The sequence below is a fragment of the Desmodus rotundus genome, chromosome 3 (assembly GCF_022682495.2).
Source record: "Desmodus rotundus isolate HL8 chromosome 3, HLdesRot8A.1, whole genome shotgun sequence".
NCBI classification, from domain to species: domain Eukaryota; kingdom Metazoa; phylum Chordata; class Mammalia; order Chiroptera; family Phyllostomidae; genus Desmodus; species Desmodus rotundus.
In genome coordinates, this window is record NC_071389.1 from 6,820,646 (window position 1) to 6,835,323 (window position 14,678).

The 14,678-nt window shown below is 51.5% G+C and overlaps 1 protein-coding gene across 1 annotated transcript in view; it reads left to right on the forward strand.

The window, feature by feature from the left end:
- TNFRSF8 (TNF receptor superfamily member 8) overlaps positions 1-14,678 on the forward strand; it is a 57,544-nt gene that overhangs the window by 18,567 nt on the left and 24,299 nt on the right. The window contains exons 4-8 of the mRNA XM_024554933.3: positions 4,453-4,605; positions 8,303-8,396; positions 8,766-8,926; positions 10,943-11,059; positions 13,612-13,764. Of these exons, the coding sequence (XP_024410701.3) occupies positions 4,453-4,605; positions 8,303-8,396; positions 8,766-8,926; positions 10,943-11,059; positions 13,612-13,764 (678 nt within the window). The remainder of the gene's footprint in view (positions 1-4,452; positions 4,606-8,302; positions 8,397-8,765; positions 8,927-10,942; positions 11,060-13,611; positions 13,765-14,678) is intronic.

The window sequence follows — 14,678 nt, forward strand, 5'->3', positions numbered from 1 at the left end:
GTTTCCTGCCCCGGATTTGCCAACTGATATCAGCCATGATCTCCTGCATCCACACTTTTTGAAGAGACTTAACTTAATTAACCGGCTTCCTCAAGGCAGGCACTCACAGTTACTGAGTTTAGTTTTTGCAAAACCCACAGGGGAAGATTCTTGTCTTATCCCTGCTTTGCAATGAGGAAACTAAGGCTTAGGGAGGCGAAGGGCCTTTCCAGAGTTACACGACTCTGGTAAGAGTCCCGACCGGAGCTGGAACGGATGGTTGGACACCGCAAGCTATGTTCTCTCCGGGGACCACAGTGCTCCCAGGAGAGCCGTTGTTGTGAGTGTCTTGTGATGGTTCGTTCGTGTGGCTTGTGTGCCAGCTGGTGTTCGTTTTCCTTTTGTGTGGGTTTTTTTGGGGGGTGGGGTGGGGAAATTTGTTGAGATTTCTTAGCCTAACGAACATTCCTATTTCTTAGCATGTGTGGTGTGTTTGAAAAAAAAAGTGTATGTTCTGTTTGCTTCACACAAAATTCTATGTATACCTATTCGATCACATTTGTTAACTGTGGTATTTAAATAATATACGTTCTCACTTAGTTTTGTCACCTCCACAAAGGCCGATTTCTGAGATAGATGTGTTGACATCTGTGTGCCAATATGCTTGGTTTGCATCCGGTTTTCATGGTGTTCTGTCTATTTTTGCTTCAAATAAGTCAAAGCTGTGTTGTCAGGTATAGTGACCATCATATGATGCTTCCTTGGTGAGCTGGACCTTTAATCAACATGAAAGATACCTCTTTGTTCCTTATAATGTGTTTGTCTTCGTTCCATGTTTTTGCATACTAGTATGGCCATTCTGTGTTTATGTCAGCGTTTCTCTGGTCTAGCTTTAATGCTTTAAAATGAATGGCCGCATTTTATTAAGTGAACGTTACACGTGTTCACTGCTAAAAATTCAACCAATAGAGCAGTGTAAGGAAGCAAGGCAATTCTGTCCCCTCCCCCATCACTGGGCACTGGACGTTTCTCTGTTCTTCTCTTTAGAGGGAGCGGGTAGGTCAGTAGACAGACAACACAGACATAGAAGGAATTTTTAAAAAATGATTTTACTGATTTATTTTTAGAGAGAGGGGAAGGGAGGGAGAAAGAGAGGGAGAGAAACATAGAGAGGGAGAGAGAATCGGCTGTCTCTCTCTCACTCCCAACTGGGGACCTGGCCTGCAACCTAGGCATGCGCCCCGACAGAGAATCGAACCTGCAGCCTTTCAGTTTAGCAGGCCGGCACTCCGTCCACTGAGCCACACCAGCCAGGGCAAAGAAGGAATTTTTTTAAGAGGATAGGATCATACTATCTGTGGCATTAAAATGATTACATTCAGTTTCATTCAAATGTATCAGAGGAAGAGGAAGCTGAAGGGAAGAAACTAAACGATCATTAGAGATAGCAGTGCCTAACAAAACCCCCTAAAATTAAGAAAAGAGGGTATGAAAATCACTAAGTGCTTAGGAATCAGTTAAGGAACCACTATTTCTTGTGATAAATTCATATTCCACTTGACTCTTTGTAATGAAAATGAAGGCATTAGCATGCCGACCTCCCGGCCTCTTTCTGGCGTTTATTGCTCACCTGCTTTCGCTTTGTCCCAGCCTGCGGTCCTTCTATTCTTTTCTCTGACCCTAAGTCGCTTGGCATGGCAGCTGTGCGTCACTCTTTCAGTGTGGTCCTTGCGCACTATGAGTACGGTTCCCACGCTGCTCCGTCCCTGAATTTTTCATTTTGATTTATTGCTTGATTTCACGGTCATGTGGATTTTCCCGGAAGGACTCAGCTTTGCACCTTCCTCGGTTTCTTTCACGTCTGAGAACGTCTGTCATCTCCATACGTGAATGACAACTCGGGAGGCGGAATGTTATTCCCGGGACATGTTTTCTCTAGAACTCTGCGGGTATTGGTTCACTGTCTTCTTGTGATCAACGTCGCCGCGGAGGGGTCCACTGTCACCCTTGCTTTTTGCTCTTTGTAGGTGACTGAGAGAATAATTCTTTCTTTATCCCGAAGGATCAAAGAATGTAACCAGAGAAGGCTTTGATGTTAATTGCTTGGAAACCACTCTTCCTGGTATCTGGTACATCTTTTCTACCTGCAGCTTGCGCTCTGCCTTCATTCCAGGGAAACTGGTGTGGATTTTTCTCTCCTCTACATACCTGTGGGGTGGGCAAGAGTAGGTTTACAAGTTGTGAGAATGCAGAACACAGAGTTTGTGCTTGTATTATTATTGATTGGTTATTGCATCATTTTCCATATGAACAACTGTACACCTACTTTTGCCCACCCCTGTATATTTCAAGGTCAACTGTATCGACTCTAGTTATCCTTCTGCTTGTTGTTGAGGGGTGTTTGCATTCCTTCTCTTTTACCAGCGACTTTTTTCTCTTTGAGATAAAATTCACCATTTAAAAAATTTTTCGTAATGTATTTGACTTCTGTTTGGTATTTTTAAATGCTTATTGCTTAATGCAGCAAATTCTAAGATCACCACAAAACCAAACAGACAATGAGATTTCAAGACGGCCAGACTGCAAAGCATGTCCAAGAACTAAGTCAATTACTAGTGTGGCATGCTTGTATTCGCTGTAGTTAATAACTGCCAGAAATTATTGTTTGAAAAAGTACAAGGCCTTCATTCGTCTCTTTTTTGCCCTATAGGTTTAGCACATAACTATTATCAGATGAATAATAATCAGTTACCTCAGTGGCAGTTAGCAAACGCATGGTTGTTGATATTGCATTGTGTAACAACACTTAGTTACCTTTCAGTACAATGAGTTTGCACACCTTGGCCCCACGGGAAGACTTCCTCACACTTAGCACCTTATTGTTAACATAGTTGAGATGTTGGGACGCATTTAGTTTGTAAAATTCACCGTTTTAAAGCGTGCAGTGCAGTGATTTTCTTATACTGTGCTCACCGTGTGTAACCACCACCGCTGTGTAGTTCCGGAACATTCCTACCTCCCCGCCGAAGAAACCCCTGACCTCCCAGTTCTTTCTGCCTCTCATCCCGCCCCATCCACTTCTCTCTCTACGGACTTGCCTGCTTTGGACATTCCGTGGAAATGGGGGCATGCGGTACGTGGTTTTCAGTGCGTGGCCTCCTCTGCTTTGCACAGCGTTTCCGAGGTGCAGCCATATTGTCACAGGTGTCAGCGCTTCGTTGCTTTCAATGGCTCGATACAATTGCATCACGTGGATACACCACGTTGCGTTTACAATGCGACGGGCATTGGGGTTATTCCTACTTTCTGGCTGTCGTAAACCGAGCTGCTGTGGTCACTCTCGTATGAGTGTCTGTGTGGACATGCGTGTTCAGGTCTCTGGGGTGGATACAGAGAGTGGAATCGCTGCATGTCCCAGTACAATCTATGTTTAGCTCCTTGGGGACCTGCCAAGCTGGTTTCCACAGCGCGGTGGAAGTAGCATTCCCCCCGGCACTGGGTGAGCATTCCGGTTTCTCCACATCCTCGCCACCGCTTGTTACCGCCTGTCCTTCTGCTTCCTGCCTTCCTGGTGGATGTGAAGTGGTGGCTCACTGCGGTTTTGGTTTGTATTTCCATGGTGACTAATGATGCTGAGCATCTTTTCCCGTGCGTACTGGCCATTTGTATGTCTTCTCTGGAGAAGAATTTCCTCAAATCCTTGGCTCGTTTTAAAAAAACACCTAGAAGACCTTTTGAAGGAACAGTTTTTGATTTTTAGAAAGATTGAGCAGAAAGTACCTAGAGTTCCCATGCGCCCCCCTGCCCGCTCTCCACCACGCCCCGCAGCTTCTCCCAGTATTAACAGCTCACGTTCTTGTGGTACATTGTTGCAGCTGGGAAGCAGCACTGGCGCCTTATTAACTGAAGCGTATGGTTACGCGAAGGCTCACCCTGCGTTTGCAGTTCTGTGGTTTTGGGCTCGTGTTTCACAGCACAACTCCACCGTTGCAGCATCGCCCAGGACAATCCCCTGTGCTCTGCCCGTTCTTCTCCCTGCCCTTGGCCGCTGCACCCGGCAGCCACTGATCTTTTTACTGTCTCCATAGTTTTGTCTTTTCCAGAAGGTTATACAGTTCAAATCACAGTGTGTATAGCCTTTTCAGGTTGGTTTCTTTCACTTAGAAATGTGTGTTCAATGTCCCTCCATGTCTCTTTTGCCCATTTAAAAATGGGGATATTAGTTTGTTTTTAATACCAATTTGGTGATCTGCAGGGCCGTGGGCCGGGCGGTGGGGGCTGCCTCTTGGACACAGCCTGCCGTCCTGCCCTCATCTCAGGAACACTCTGGAAAGGGCTGAGCATGCTGGCTGCCCTGCCCAGTGGAAGGCCACGGCAGCACCCCCTCATGTGCTGGACTGTCCCTGGGGGGGTCCTCAGACCCCTTCCCCAGACCCGCCTCTGTCCTCTGTGACCCTTCTCTGTGCCCCTTAGACGACCTTGTGGAGAAGAAGCCGTGCTCGGAGAACTCGCCCCGTGTCTGTGAATGCCAGCCCGGCATGTTCTGCAGCACCACGGCCACCAACTCGTGTGCCCGCTGCTCCCCCCACTCCGCCTGCCCTGCAGGGAAGGTGGTCAAGTTCCCAGGTAAGTGCCCTGACTCCCGGGGCTGCTCCATCATCACTGATGCCCACGTGACTTCCTGCCTCCCATGTCCTCCTTCCGTGGGACAAATCACTTCTGTTTTCACAATGAGGCCTTGGTGTACCCAGTACCCAGACCCCCCTGCTGCCCCTTGCCTTCACCTGTGTCTGGGGCTCAGAGAGACCCCGGCGGCCCAAGGCCCATGCCTGGCTGGAGGAGGTCTTGGGATGGTTTGAGGCTCTGGATAAAAGCTGTCTGGTGCCTGATAAACAGGAAAGAAACCTCAGGTCTCTGTCCTGGGAGATCCCTGGGAGTTTAGGGCTGGTTTCCCCATTTTACAACCGAGGCCTTGGGAGTTAGACCAGCAAGAGGTTGGGTACCAGGCTCAAGCCTGAGAGATGTGGCTTTCTTTTCCAACTGTTGTGTGACCTAGGCGAGTTCCTAATGTTCTCTGGGCTTCTCATTTCCTGACAGTACAAGGAGGGCCCGTGGCTGGAGGGGAGAGAAGGGCCATAGGTCCCGTGTGGGTGGCACTGAAGCATGGGGCGTGGGTGGGCTCGGGACCCCAGCCCAGAAGAGGTGCCACAGCCACACAGGGCACACAGGGAGGGGGCAGGGGGGCATCAGAGGTAGCCACGTTCACCGGGAAGGACAGAACCCATGACCTGGTCCTTTCCCAAAGTCCCCTCCCTCCCACATGCTCCATTCCTCCTTCCCTTCCCTGCCAGCCAGCCAATCTCCAGTTCTCTCTTCTGCCCCCACCCCCAGTGTCTTCCCCATGGCAGACAGCCAGAACCTCCCGGGCAAAACCAATCAGATTGTGTGTGTGTCTCTCTCTCTCACACAAACCTGCCTAAAACATTTAGTATCTTCCTTTACTCTAACGATAAGGACGTGATCCTTTGATAAAAGAGAACAGGTTTTTTTAGGGGCTTTTTAAAAGCCTGCGTAACTGTGGCATTTCTGGGTTGCTGGCTTACTGGGCGTATGGTCTGGGATATGCAAAGCAAAGAGAACACCCAGGGGACTCACCACTGTGTTATTCGCGGGCGCCAAGACCCCTTGCCTCTCTGCCTTTTCCTTTCCATGTTTCGGAGTCTTAGCCATGCCTGGTGGGAGCACTAGGGGCAACTGCATGCACTCCATCTTCCCAGAAGCAGAGTCTGGGTTTTTCCTTTTTCACAATTGTATGTATTTATTTTTAGAGAGAGGAATAGGGAGGGACAAAGAGAGGGAGAGAAACATCGATTGGTTGCTTCTCATGTGCACCCTGGCCAGGAACTGAACCCGTAACCCAGGCATGTGCCCTGACTGGGAATCAAACCGGTGACCTTACACTTTGCGGGCTGATGCTCAGCCCACTGAGTCACACAGGTCACGGCCAGAAACAGAGTCTTGAGGACGAGACCCTTCACATGGCTCTCCGTGGTATGGCCCCTCGGCCCTCCAGCCTCAGCTTTCAGCCCAGCCCCTCACTATGGGGGCCCCACCTGTGTGTCTTCTTTCGGCCCAGTGCCTGGGCCATGCTGTCCCTCCTACCAGGCCTTTGCCCACGTGGTGCCCTCTGTCTGGGACACCCTTCCCTCACCGTTCACTTGGTTAACTCCTACGCAGCCTTGAGCGAGCTGGCTCACCGGAAGTGCTCTGGTTTGGGGCATACAGAAGCCGCCACCCGCGAGCAGGGGCCAGGTGGGGGAGTGGAAAGGGCTCTGGACTGGGCATCAGATACCCACGATTTCGTATAGCTCTGCATCTGTGGGGTATGTTCCCACCCTCTGTGGGGCTCAGTCTCCCCATCTGTCAAATACTTTGAGTTCAGTGGTTCTAACCAGGGCACATGGACCAGCTGGGGCTGGTGTGGTTCTCTCAGAGGTTTTCCTGTGATGGCCACACAGGGGCGCCAGAGTCAGCTTTTTGCTGCCCCTAGAGCCTCTGCCCGAGTTAGGCCAATGACCACTGAGTACTTACTTAGTACTTAGTGTGGCCAGTGGCACTGAGAAACGCTGCCAGTACAGAATATGCACGGGGTTTCAAGGGCTTAGCATAAACAAATGGAAAACATCTCATTAATTATTCTTTGTATCAGTTACCTGCTGACACAATATTTTAGATCTATTGGGTTAAATGAATATATCATTTAAGTTAATTTCACATGTTTCTTTTTACTTTCTTTTAAATGTGGCTACTAGAAAATTTAAAATGGCCTGTGTGATTCTCATCATATTTCTATTTATTTATTTATATTTTTCGACAGAGGGGAAGGGAGGGAGAGAGGGAGAGAAACATCAATCAGTTGCCTCTCCTGTGCCTCCTACTGGGAACCTGGCCTGCAACCTAGGCATGTGCCCTGACTGGGAATCGAACCGGCAGCCCTTTGGTTCTCTCACTCCACTAAGCCACACCAGCTAGTGCTGATTCACATCGTATTTCTATTGGCCAGCGCCGCTTTGGAAGCGCCCTAACCTTTGGCTACTGAACCCTGGCTCACTTCCAGACTCCGCTGTGGTCCCACTCATGGGGCACCTCTCAGGGTCTCGGTCTGTCCAGCTGTGCAAAGTGGAAAGTAGTTCCTGCTGTGGATTCAGCTCCCAGCTAAACCCCACGCTGAGAGCACGCCTCGGCTCTCATTCCTGAGACTCACGGACCCCCACAGAGCAGACGTATTAGCTCCGTCTTACAAGTAAGGACGCTGGGTCTGGAGGGGGCAGGCAGACTGCTCAGGACCGCTGAGTGGAGAAAGTCCGAGCTAGGGTTTGAATGTCACCCCGCCGCGCTGAAGATGCACGAGATAAGTCTGCCTCGTTCATACCTACCTCCATGAAACCTTCAGATCCTCTCCCACTCACGTGGGTCACTTTCTAAGCGATGGGACAAGAGTCCAGATGAGGAAAAGGACACTCTGTTTTCTGGGCATCTGCTATCTGTTGCACTGTGTGATGGGTGCATTAGGCACCCTCTCTGTCTCTTGCGACAATGGCCTTGCGAAGGTTGTATTAGTATTATAATCATTTGCCTTGCATGGCACAGCTACGGCATGACAGAGGCGGCGGCAAACTCAGGCCCGCCGATGGCAAGTGCTGTGTGTTTTCCTCTCCACTCCGCTTCCACCCAGTATAGCCTTCAGGACTCTTTGCATTGCAAGTAACAAAATCTCAATTTTGGGGGCTGCTGTAACTAAAAAGTCTGGGCATAGCTATGGGTAACTTCAGGCATAGCTGGATCCAGGAGCTCTGTCTTTGCCTCTCTCTCATCTGTACCTGCTTATGTTTAGGTGTCTGTGAGACACCTACCAGCAGCTCCAGGCTTGCTTCCTACCCAACCCCAGTGGGAAGGCAGCTTTTCCTCCCTACATTTCCAACCACCAAAAACAAAACCGTGAAATTGCATCTCATAGGCGTGGCTTGGATCACGTGCCCATTCCTGAGCCAATCCATCATGGCCAGAGGAATGGAATAATTTGATTGGTCCAGCCTGGTCCCATGCCTACTCCTGGAAGGGAAGGGGGTCAGTCAGTCCCAGCCCCTAGAAATAGATACTGGGTTTGGGGACAGTGATTCCCCTGAGAAAGTCGGGGTGCTTTGCACCAAGGGGGAATGGATGCTGGGCAGGTGCAAACACCAGAGGGCTGCTGCGTTTTCCAAATCCCTGGAGTCTTTGGACTCCTCGATACCACGCCTGAAAGCATTGTGTCCCCCTGCAGGCACAGCGGAGAGGGACACCGTCTGTAAGCCGCTTCCCCTAGGAGCTGGCCCTGACTGTAGCACCAGCCCAGAGGACTGCAAGGCACCTGCCAGGTGACTCCGGCCTGCCTCCACCCAGTTGACCTTATTGTGGGGCAGTCTCTCTCCACAGGATGCCTGGGCCATAGCTGGGGCTGGTGGTGCAGGTGGGGTTCAGCACAGGGTGTCAGGGGTCCAGGGTGCCTCTTTGCCAAGCCCATAAGTCATTTGAAGCCATACTGTGTGCCCAGCCCACCCTGATTGCATGGGAGACCCAGAAGGCCTAGAAAACAGCCCTTGCTCCCCGACAGGGGCCTGCCAGAGACTGTGGGCAGAGGGCGTGGGGACCCCTTCTCTGCAGAAATGGTCATCCCTGAGCACAGACCCCCGCCCCCCCCCCCCATCAGTACAACTGTCTGTTTCATCTCTGGCTTTTTTCCCCAGCGGCACCGCCCCCCAGGCCAAGCCCATCCTGACCTCTGCAGACTCTGATGCCAGGACCACGCTTCTTGGAGGGGACACTCCCCTCACCCTGAAAGATGATTCCAAAATGACAAGGACGCCCAACTCTCTCTCCTCTGGGGAAAAGCCCAGTCTGGATCCAGGTAATTTCTTCAGATAAGCTGTGGGCTGTTTCTCATAGCAACGGTGTCTGATTGGTGGGTGACCTGTGTATGGTGGTCCCGGTAGAGGGGCTCTGAGCTGTGGGCTCTTCCAGCGGGGGGAGAAGAGAGACTGAAGGCATCGAGGGCCAGAGTATGTGATGGAAGTGCTCCCTCCTTTCACCAGAGTTCTGAGCGCCTCCTGTGAGCCAGACACTGAGGTGGCTGCTGGGGCCTGCAATGGAGCAGGCCAGCCTCTACGGGTGTCGATCAGATGCCCTCCTGGTTCCCATGGCAACAGACTGGGGCCCGCAGTTTGCCGCTATTGATTACTGAATAGCCTTCCACGTGTAGGCACACCACCCTTTGCTTACCTGAACAGTTTTTGGATATTTGGGTTGTTTCCACTTCTTGGCTATCGTGAATAATGAAAAACAAGTCTTTGTGTGAGTGTATTTTCTTCATTTCTCTTGGGATATTAAAAAAAATTGATTTCTAGGACTTCTTATAATGCTGGGTTTTGAGCCCTTCACCCTATAGTTGTGCTCAAATGCCTCCTCCCAGGCCGTGGTCTGCCTTCTCGTTCTCTTTACAGTCTTTCCGCGGAGGGTGTTCTGAACTGTAATGTAGGCAGATCCAGCCGTCTTTTCCCGTGTGACTGTTGCTTTTTATATTCTGACTTGTAAGCCTTCCTCCTCCGAAGTCTCCCAGGCGTTCTGCACTACCGTCTAGGACCACTGCCGTTCAGCGTTCTGTGGTTAGCTCTCCAGCTCCCTTGGCTCGTGTGCCCGGTGTGAGACAGTGGTCGTGTTGAAAGTGTCCACGTGGATATCCAGTTGAACCAACATCATCTACCAAATGAATTGTCCTTTCCCCACGGTGTGCGTGCCAGCTTTGTTGTGAACCGAAAGTCCACGTATGTGTGGGTATGGTTCTGGACTTTTTATTCTGTCCTGTGGGTCTTTTTGTCTGTTCTGTGTGAATGCCATACTGTTTTAATTGCTGTCCTTTTTCAATGTCTTCGTGGGTGGTTGAACGACTTCTTCAACTTTGGTCTTCAACAGTGTATTCTAGTAGTGTGCATTTGCACATACATCTGAGAACCAGCTTTTCGAAGTCCACACAAAGTGTCCTATTGGGATTGTGGTTGGGGTTGCCCTGAAGCCACAGGTCGGTTTGCAGAGAATCCACATTGTTACAGTGTTGGGAAAACTGGCAGAGCCCTGCGTTTACTTAGGCTTCTTTAACTTCTCCCAGTGATGCTTTATTATTTTCTATGTGGAGATACTTGAGTCTTTTTCTTAGATTTCTAGGTATTTGATATTTTCAATGAAAAGGTAAATGGTATCTTTTTCGATATGTCATGTTCTAACTCTTTTTGAACCATGTGAAATTGCCAGTATTTGACCTATCAAACCAGCAGTTTCACGTGGTTCAACCCAAATACACGGACATTCAATATGGATATAGTAATATTATATTCGACCACCTCGCTGATTCACGTATTAGTTCCAATAACGTATCTGCAGATTCTTTTGGATTTTCTGTGTACTAAGGGATATCATCTGTCCGTAACAGATTGATATCTTCCTTTCTAAACCTTACTGCTCTTATTTCTTTTTCTTGCCTTATTGCATGGTATAGGATCCCCGTGCCATGCTGAATGGAAGCTGGATAGTGGGCATGCATGCCTCAGCACTGATCTCAAAGGGGGAGTGGCTACCAAAGTTTTGAGGGGGGCTGTGGCATGGCAGTGAGTGTGGGGAGGGGACTCTGGCATAGTGGAGATGGTGGACCGTGGCGGGGACCAGAAGTGCAGGGGCGCTCAGAGCTCTTCTCCTCTGTGTCCTTCGCCACATTCCTTCCCCCTCGGAGCCTCGCGACCTTCCCTCTGGGGGATGGAGCTGACACGTGTGGAGTTTGGGAGCTGGCCATGGAGCTGGGGGTACTTCAGTGACTGGGGAGCTGAGGCCCCCGCCAAGGTGGCCTGGCCTGGACCTTCTCGGCCTCTTTTTCCAGGGCTGTCCCTGCAGCAGCAGTGCCCGCCGGGGTCCGCCAAATGCCGGAAGAAGTGTGAGCAGGAGTACTACGTGGACAGGGACGGCCGGTGTACGGCCTGCGTGAGCTGTTCAGGAGGTAGGAGCCTGTCTTCCCAGCAGGGGCTCCTTCCAGGGGCTGGGGGTGGGGGTCTTGCAGGACAGACTGAGAGTCTGGGGGAGGGGAGCCCTGAGCTTGGCCTTGGGCTGCTCAGCCCTCCGGAGCCTGGTGCACTCTCTGTGCTTTGAGCTGTCAGCACGTTGTGACTCCCACTCACGGCTGTGGGTTTCTGGCGGCGGTGACCCCTTTTCCATTCACTCACTCTCTCCGGTGAGGAAACACTTGTTCATCACCTCTCTGTTCCAAACAGGTCTCGCCATTTCTTGTCACTACCGTGCAATGCATGGCCTGCGATTGTCCCCATTTTGCAGAAGAGGAAACTGAGCTTTGGAAAGTCAAGGGACTTCCAAAGGCCACAAGCCCTCGAGGGTGGCAGGCTGGAGTTTGAACGTAGGGTGTCTGCCCCCAGGTTCTGGGCTCTGGTCGCCCCACTGTGCTGCCCTTTAGGGTGTACTCTGGACAAGCGCTTGGCAGGTGACTGCTGTGTGCACTGCAGGCTGACATCCTGCTGGCGTTTCCCTGTGGCCAGTTCGTCACAGCCCCAGAGCACCACCACCAGCCCTGTGACATCCCTGAGAGCCACACGGGGCAGGGGAAGTGACCCAGGGCTCGGGCTGCCATGGTTGTTAGTGGCCCAACCCACTCACAGAGGCTGCGGGGCAAATGCGCAATTCTGTCTCCTTGCCTGGGGTTTCTTTCACGCAGCAACCGCGACCAGACTCGAGGCAGACCAGACAGAGGAAAGAACAGCGTGCCGTCACCAGGGGCCGCTGTTCCAGTAACCAAGGCAGCGTAGCAAACTTTCTCAAAACCAAGTGGTGAAAACAAACCACCCACTGTGCTCATGGATTCTGTGGGTCAGAATTCAGACAGGACATTGCAGGGACAGTTGGTCTCAGCACCAAGACGTCTGGGGTCTCAGCTGGAAAACCCGAAGGCTGGAGGCTGGGATCCTTGGTGTACCTGGGTGTTGATGCCAGCTGCCTTCTGGGGCCTCAGGTCCTCCCCATGTCGGCCTCTGTATGCCTCACCTGAGGCTTTCTCATGGCCTGGTGGCTGGACTCCAAGAATCGGGGTTAGGGGAGGAGTGGAGAAGTCACATCCCTCTTTATGACCTAGTCTTTGAAGCCACATGGTGTAACTTCCACCACGTTCTAGCTGTTGAGGTCGTCACAGATCCTGCTCGAATGAAGGGAAGAAAGAAAAATCAAGCTTATTGACCTGGCCAGTGTGGCTCAGTTGGTTGGAGCATCAACCCATAAATGGAGAGGTCACGGGTTCGATTCCTGGTCAGGGCACATGCCTGGGTTGTGGGTTCATTCCCTGGGCATGTGCGAGAAGCAACTGATCGATGTTTCTGTTTGGGTTCTGGAGCCCAAGTGCTAGGGTTCAAATCTTGGCTCTACCACTTGGTAGCTTAGAAACTCCAGCAGGCTTGTCTGCGCCTGAGCTTCCTCATCTGTAAAATGGGTGTGATACCACTACCATCTCAGAGAGCTGTGGGAATGAAGCAGGTTAAACTGAGTTCATCGGGTAGAGTGTTAAGAACGTTGCTTTGCACACATGTGATTTTATCGATAGCTGTCATTGTGTCGAGTCACCTCACTCGTGGCTGAGCCCACTCTTGCCCCTGCACAAATTCCCCAAGCCCCCTCTGCACCCCCCACCCCAGTTCGCGCTCTCTGGAGGGTGCAGGAAGAGGCTGTGCGGCCCCTCATCTTTATCATGCCAGGTCTCTACCCAGGGATCCCGCCCAGGAGATGTGTCCTGCCTGAGCACGTCCCTTGTGCCTCACCTACGATGCTGTGATTGTTTTCCCATAAGTAGGGCATGCACAGTGTCTCCACACATACATTAGTGCATTACTAGGCCTTTTCCCTGATAAAACCTCTGACGTTCTATTGTTTGATTTTGGAAACAACACTTTTCATCACTGAAAATTCAAACCTGTTGAGCAGAAGAGCGGATCAGGGACGCTGGTGGACTGCCACCCAGGGTCAAAGACCCATGGAGTCGTGGTCCGTCCTGGTTCATCGATTCCTGTGCCCACTCACCCCTGGCCTCCGCGTTACTGTAACAGGCCACTGAGATAGAGTGGGCGTGTAACGCAGTGCGCGTGTTTCAAGTGTGCGGCATGTGAGTTTTGACATGCTTGCATCTGTGAAACCACTGCCCCGGCCAGAGTAAGAAACTACCCAGTACCCCCAGCGTTTCCTCCTGATCGTCCCTCCCCGCACCCCGCCCCCACCGCTGCTCCCACTCCCCGACACTTCCGCTGTCTGTCGCTGTGCAATATGCTGCGTTTTCTGGAAACGGAGTCGTAGAGCACACCGGTCTCGTCTGCCTTCCCGCACTCCGCATGGTTATTTGAGCACGCGGAAAATCAGCTCAGTGGCAAGTCAAATGAGCGTTTGCTCCCTGGGGAAATGCATCTCTGCCCACCCCCCACCCCCCGCCCCTGGGGGGTTCTCTGCACTCCCTGCCTTTGCCATCCCTCCTCCTTCCTTACAGCCTGTCCCTGTGCCCCTTAGATGACCTCGTGGAGAAGACGCCGTGCACATGGAACTCCTCTCGAGTCTGCGAGTGTCGGCCTGGAATGTTCTGTGCAACATCAGCCACCAACACCTGTGCCCGCTGTGTTGCCTGCCCCATCGTCCCCCCAGAGACGGTCTCCACACTCCAGGGTAAGCAGTCCGAACCCCTAACGGAGCGGCTGAGGTCTGCGTCCCTGCAGCCGAGCCTCTTCCCCGCCGTGGGGCAGGCGGCCTTCAACCCCAGCTGTTAACTAGGTCAGGGATCGGAGCTTTGTTTTTTCTTTGACTAATTAGATCCAGCGACTGGCATGAAATCCAAACTGGTTGTTTTGGTAAGAGGTTCTGATGAAGATTAAAAAAAAAAAATTCTTCTTCCTCAAACTGTTGGGCTGGTAAAATCTTGACTTGCTTGCCAGGTTGTTGTATTGACTCAAGATAGATGAATAGAAAATTTATGAAGAGGCTTCCAGCCCAGGACGGCGGATGTTTGCCAGAGTCCAGAAAAGTATGACCCCTGAACGTGGAAAACAACAGCAACAAAAAACCCAGGTTCATCAGCCACTGAGAGATTGCAACAAACTCCTAGACAGCAGAAAACAGATGCAAGGATGGTGACAAATGGGACCAAGTGGAGGGAAGCTCACCCCAGAATTCCCTACGTGAGGGCTGTGGGGAAAGGGAGGGGTAGCTTGCTTGTAAGATCCTGAGAGAGGCTCAGGGCTCGGAGCCGGCGAGTAAAATCAGGATTGGGGTGAAATGGAGAATTGCAAATTGTAACTTCATCTTGAAAATAAAATTTCTAAAAATCTGTAACAGTGGTATACCATGGGCACTGAACCATCTGAACAGGTGGTTCTGGGGTCTTTATCTCCTGGGGAAAATAATCCACTTTTCTGGCCAAAGACACTCACGGAAGGGGTCTCCGCAGGAAGCCAGGGCTAGCGGTGCGGTGCCGCCCCTCCGGGACAAAGCCCTGTTTGTGTATTTGGGAGCACGCCCTGTCACCGGGCTCCTGACACTCTGTCACTAAGTGAAGGTGGCCAGCTCACACGCCCCACCGGCAC